Raw genomic sequence first — 5,574 nt, 5'->3', positions numbered from 1 at the left:
CACTTAGTACTTTACCTTTCTGAAAATTCTTCCCCTACAAATTACACAGGAGAATGAAGGCAAAATACGAAAAAAAACAAGCTTCTCCCTCTCTCACCCTTTTTTCCTCTCACTCTCTTGGCTATCTCTTTCTCCGCTCCCTCGCTCTTCTTCTCCTCATTTCAATTTAATAGAAATCTACAACCAACATTGGCAAAACAAGGTGCCAAAACCGGGGTTGATTCTCCAAAAAAAAATTACCTTAAATCCATCTTGCAATGGCCAATTATCATGCATCCCTTAGTCTTTGATTCTTACATCTTTCACCCCAAAATCCTTTAATTAAAGTTCTGTTTTATCACGATCTCACCCCTGAAAAATGATGCATGTGGCCTTGCATGACACAACATCAGTAAGACCCCTCAGCTTTAATCAATTTTATAATGTCGTTGAAAGATTTTCACACTTCCAATTTCACATAAGTGCTCCTGTGAAACTGCTTAATAGATCCACCAAGCCTTATTTTTTACTAAAACGTCTCCAAAAAGTTTCAATTCTTATACATTACCCCCTAGATTCATGTAAATAAAATTAAATAAAATCCACAAAGAAAATACGGAGTAATACAATATGTGCAGTTCCAACTTCCAACAGGGGAGATATTTGCATTAACTCTAGATTATAGAAGATATTCATCATTGGAAATTCAACCTAGAGAGGCAAAGGGTACTTGACTTACCAAATGTTGACTCGAAACTATAGTTTTAAGAAAAATGCAGCTACATGAACTTCCATTTTCTTTCATCTAACGCATGTGAGTTAAGTTGGCATTCATAACTATTATCTGGTGCCGGCAGGTTTTACTTTCAGGTAACACTTCCATGGTTCCACCATGCAACACTCTGTTTCTCTCTAAAATCGATGCCTACTTGCATTGTTAACTTCCCTTCCAGGATTTCAAATGAAAACTAATTAAGGGTCATAAGTTTCAGTATTTTCTTTCAATATTCTGTTTAACATATATATCTTGGGTTTCGCAAAGCCACGACACTGACTAAAAACTTAGCATTTGTCGGAAGATGATCACTTACTCTCCAATCCTTCTGACAGTGGCCTGTCTACAAACCTCGTCTTTTGGGTTGGGTTTGACACTGTACAAAGCCCTCGTGTCCTGAAAATGATGCATTAGTTTAATAAAGATGGTAATTATTGGAGTTGTCCACTACTTCAGTATTATTGTGTTACACAGATGTACTTGGGGGTCTCGTTACCTGATTAATGGATGGGAGCCCCGTTCCCCGGTGAGCAGGCAGGGGTCATAGGGACAGCGTCCCTAAACCCGTAGACGGTTTGGGCATTTTCCATAAATAACCGTTGTGAGATTTCTTTTAAGTTATTAAACTCTTCTTGGTTTGGGCTTAGGAATAAGAATCCTTGTAAACTAAGTTTATTCACTTAAACCTAGTATATAAACATATTTTTCTCCTGTTATGAATGTGATAGCAAATCATAAGACAATTCATTCATTGTAAACGAGAGAGAGAGGTGAGAAAATATTGCAATAATATTGACACGACTGGATGTAGCTCATATTGAGTGAACCAGAGTAAATCGTACGTGTTATTTTCTCTATGTTTATTATCTGTGATTTGCTTTATTGTTGTTTTGTTCTCGCTATTGTCTTCGTTTCGTTCCGTACTTACAAGCTTTCTGGAAATTTTTTATTACTTGTATGTTTAACTTGCCTACATTCTGTAAAAAATGAAAGCTTCATTGCTGGGTTGAGGAGACTACGAAATTCAAGTTGATGCCAGCAATATGTGACAAGTTCCATGGCCCTTGTTATAATATTACAGGTTATATTTATACATCAATGATTGTTGAGTATATGACTACTGCAAATACTAGTTAATATTATCTTCTGCCGGTGACCTATTGGCTTTCGTCAATTCCTAGAATCATTCAGCAGGCGAAAACAAAAGAATGTTTAACGCCTCCATTATTATTCTTTTTATATATCTCTAAAAACTAGTATTCACTAACTAAACAAAGTCCGAAGGTTCAAGTAAATATCACTGAGATTCTAAATATCAAATAAAGCATCATGCATAACCATTTCGTGCATATCATACTATAATATCTTCTTTGAATCTGCATTTCACTGGTAAGATATTATGCTGATAATGAGGTAAGACACTATATCAGCTTTCACTGTGCCATTTAATAAGCTAGGAAAACATATAAGTCAGAAGTTGACCTTTTCCTTTCATTATCTTTTAGAGTACGAAAAATAAGAGTCTGAAGAGTTGGGAGATTAGTAAACAAGCAAAACATTTCTCTTTGCAAGCACCGACTTATCTCAATGGCGGCAGCTCACAGGTCACTTCTTCTTTGGATGGTTTTCAATGTCTACTTGATTTCCTTGACCTCAGCTCAAGATGAAAACCAGTTCATCTACCATGGCTTCAGCGAATCCAAGCTGCATCTGGATGGCATGGCAGAAATCCTCTCCAATGGTCTACTGCAGTTAACCAACGCTACCGAACTTCAAACGGGCCATGCTTTCTACCCATTTTCATTCAAGTCCAACGTATCATCCTATAAATCTCTTTCTTTTTCAACCAATTTTGTATTTGGAATAGTTCCAGATCCTAATAATAAAAATAGTGGCCATGGCATGGCTTTTGTCGTCTCACCATCCCTGGACTTAAGCAAAAGTAAGCCAACCGCATATTTGGGACTCTTCAATTCTTCAAACTATGGCCTTTCAACAAACCACATCTTGGCCGTTGAGCTTGATACTGTACAATCCGCCGAATATAATGATATAAATGGAAACCATGTGGGAATAGACGTAAACAACCTGGAGTCTAATGAATTTGCTACAGCAACTTATTTTTCCGATAAAGAAGTGAAGAACATAACCTTGGAGCTAGCAAGTGGAAATCCAATGCAGATATGGATTGACTTCGATGAAACCGAGAAATTACTCAATGTAACACTTGCTCCAATCAGAATCCCGAAACCAAACAGGCCCCTCTTGTCAACTTCCATTGATCTTTCTCAAATTTTCTTGGACTCTATGTATGTTGGTTTTTCTGCATCAACAGGTGAACTTGTAAGTGGCCAGTATATTCTTGGATGGAGTTTCAACAAAAGTGGACAAGCACAAAATCTTGATATTACGAAGCTTCCTTCACTTCCTGCCAGAGGATCAAAAAAACGAATTTTAAAGATTATTGCTTCCCTCATAGTGGCAGTGGTTGTGCTTGTAGCAATTGGTGCAACAGTTTACATTTTTCAGAAGAAGAAATACGAAGAATTATTGGAAGACTGGGAAAGACAATATGGTCCTCATAGGTTCTCCTATAAGAATCTCTACAAAGCAACCAAAGGTTTCAATGACAAAGAGCTTATTGGAGAAGGAGGATTCGGTAAGGTTTACCGTGGTGTAATTCCTTCTTCCAATGAACAAATTGCAGTCAAGAAAGTCTCCCATGATTCCAAACAAGGGATGTCAGAATTTGTGGCCGAGATAGTCAGCATGGGAAGGCTAAGACATAGGAACTTGGTACAACTCCGTGGCTACTGCAGTAGAAGACAGGAACTTATATTAGTCTATGATTATATGGCTCACGGAAGTCTTGATAAAATGTTATATAGCGATACAAGACCAGGCCTTAATTGGTTTCAGCGATTTCGAATTCTCAGAGGAATAGCTTCTGGCCTTCTCTACCTTCATGAAGATGGGGAGCAAGTTGTTCTGCATAGAGATATAAAGCCTGGTAATATTCTTTTAGATGTTGACTTAAGTGGAAAATTAGGGGATTTCGGCCTTGCTAGGTTCTATGATCATGGTAGCAATCCAAAAACCACAAACCTGATAGGAACTTTGGGTTATCTGGCTCCAGAGCTTCTTAGGACTGGAAAGGCTACTACAAGCACAGATGTGTTTGCTTTTGGGGCTTGTATGCTTGAGGTGGCTTGTGGGAGGAAGCCTATGGCTATAGAGCCTGGAAACCTAAATTTGGTTGATTGGGTCATTGATTGCTGGAAAAGAGGAAATATTCTTGATGCTACTGATCCAAGATTGGAAGGTCTTTATGCAGAGGAACAAACGGAGTTAGTTCTGAAACTAGGCCTTTTTTGTTCACAGCCAAACCCAGCAGCTAGGCCTAGCATGAGGCAGGTGATGCAGTATCTGGATGGTGATGTCATGTTACCACATATAACACCTGATGGCCCTTTGATTGCTGCATTCACCGCAAGTAATGAAGCTTCTAATGTTCTGGTGAATTTTTCTGAATTGTTGGAAAGGGTTTCTTCTCACACCATGTCAACTGTTGAATCAATTCTCATGGAAGGTCGTTGAATCAACTATCGTTTTGGAGTTTCTTGTACACGTCCCTCATCTAAAAGGTGACTACTTAGTCCATGATTCATGCAAGCCCAGAAAAACTCACATTAACAGTAGAAAAGTGCTTGTGCCTAATCAAGGGTCATAAAGCTGCAGAAGACAAAACAAATAAAAGAGTTGTAAGTTTAATCTCATATGTATGATCTTTTTTTGTTCATAAAGAATATCTTTTGCCTTGGTTAAGGTCTCTTGGTTTCTTTCTTTGTCTCTCTTTTTGTTTTTTCACTTTAAATGCGTACACATGGAAAATAATATGAATGAAATTACACATCTCAAGCAGTGGTTTAAACATCTCATTTGAAGTGACTTTGTCTGTAATATGAATTAGCACTTAGAATGCAAAATTTGGAATATCCATTAAGATGTGTAACATTACAATGACTTTTTCTAACTAATATCATATACTAATCTCATGAGTCATGATACCATCTTGGAGTTTAGATCTCAGCATCTCAGGATTACACAAAATTTCCATCCCCTCAGATACGCCAGTTCAGTACCCCGCATTTTTGAAAGAAAAAAAATCACATCCAGTTTAATGGCTAATATAGAATGCAAAGCCAGTGGCCAACACACATCGTTCTACTAGAAGACAACAAGCTGTCTTTGTTTAACTGCTGCGAACGACATCTCATTCATTTCTAGGACGACCTCTTTTGCCTTGGTAAGGACGATTTGTCGTTTATATCTTATTTGACTTGGAACCTGTCATTCATGCCTCTTTATTGTACATCACTTATAGTTGAAGCTCATTTCCTGTGAGCTATTAGTCATTGTACATTATTTAATTTTACCCGGAAATTTATGTTGAAGAAACTTCAAATTTTTATGTCGTAAATGACTTCTCAGAGGAGTAGTTTCGGGCCTTCTTTATCTCCACGAAGAGTGGGAACAAGTTGTTCTGCATAGAGACATAAAAGCTGCCAACGTTCTTTTTTGATGCCGATCTGAACGGAAAGTTGGGAGATTTTGGGCTTGCTAGATTACATGATCCTGTTAGCAATCCACAAACCACCAGCCTGGTAGGAACTGTTGGTTATCTAGCTCCAGAGCTGCTTAAGACTGGAAAGGCAACTACTAGCACTGATGTATTTCCTTTTGGAGCTTTTATGCTTGAGATTGCTTGTGGAAGGAGGCCTATAGAGCCTGGAATATAGATTTGGCTGATTGGGTCATTG

The 5,574-nt window shown here is 38.0% G+C and overlaps 1 protein-coding gene across 1 annotated transcript; it reads left to right on the top strand.

Annotated features, from left to right (window-relative positions):
• Positions 1-2,341: 2,341 nt before the first annotated feature.
• LOC116107355 (receptor like protein kinase S.3-like) lies at positions 2,342-4,514 on the top strand. Its single transcript, XM_031393640.1, has 2 exons — positions 2,342-2,540; positions 2,646-4,514. The coding sequence occupies exons 1-2, from the start codon at positions 2,342-2,344 to the stop codon at positions 4,349-4,351; spliced, it is 1,905 nt and encodes a 634-aa protein (XP_031249500.1). The 3' UTR covers positions 4,352-4,514.
• The last annotated feature ends 1,060 nt before the right edge of the window (positions 4,515-5,574 follow it).

This window comes from Pistacia vera, unplaced genomic scaffold (assembly GCF_008641045.1).
Source record: "Pistacia vera cultivar Batoury unplaced genomic scaffold, PisVer_v2 Contig531, whole genome shotgun sequence".
NCBI lineage: Eukaryota > Viridiplantae > Streptophyta > Magnoliopsida > Sapindales > Anacardiaceae > Pistacia > Pistacia vera.
This window is presented reverse-complemented; position numbering and strand designations above follow the sequence as displayed.

Excerpts from the sequence above, each read along its gene's own strand:
- LOC116107355 (XM_031393640.1), top strand. The coding sequence starts at position 2,342 with ATGGCGGCAGCTCACAGGTCACTTCTTCTTTGGATGGTTTTCAATGTC. Across the intron at positions 2,541-2,645 it reads CGAACTTCAAACGGGCCATG|GTGGCCATGGCATGGCTTTT; the intron begins CTTTCTACCCAT and ends ATAATAAAAATA.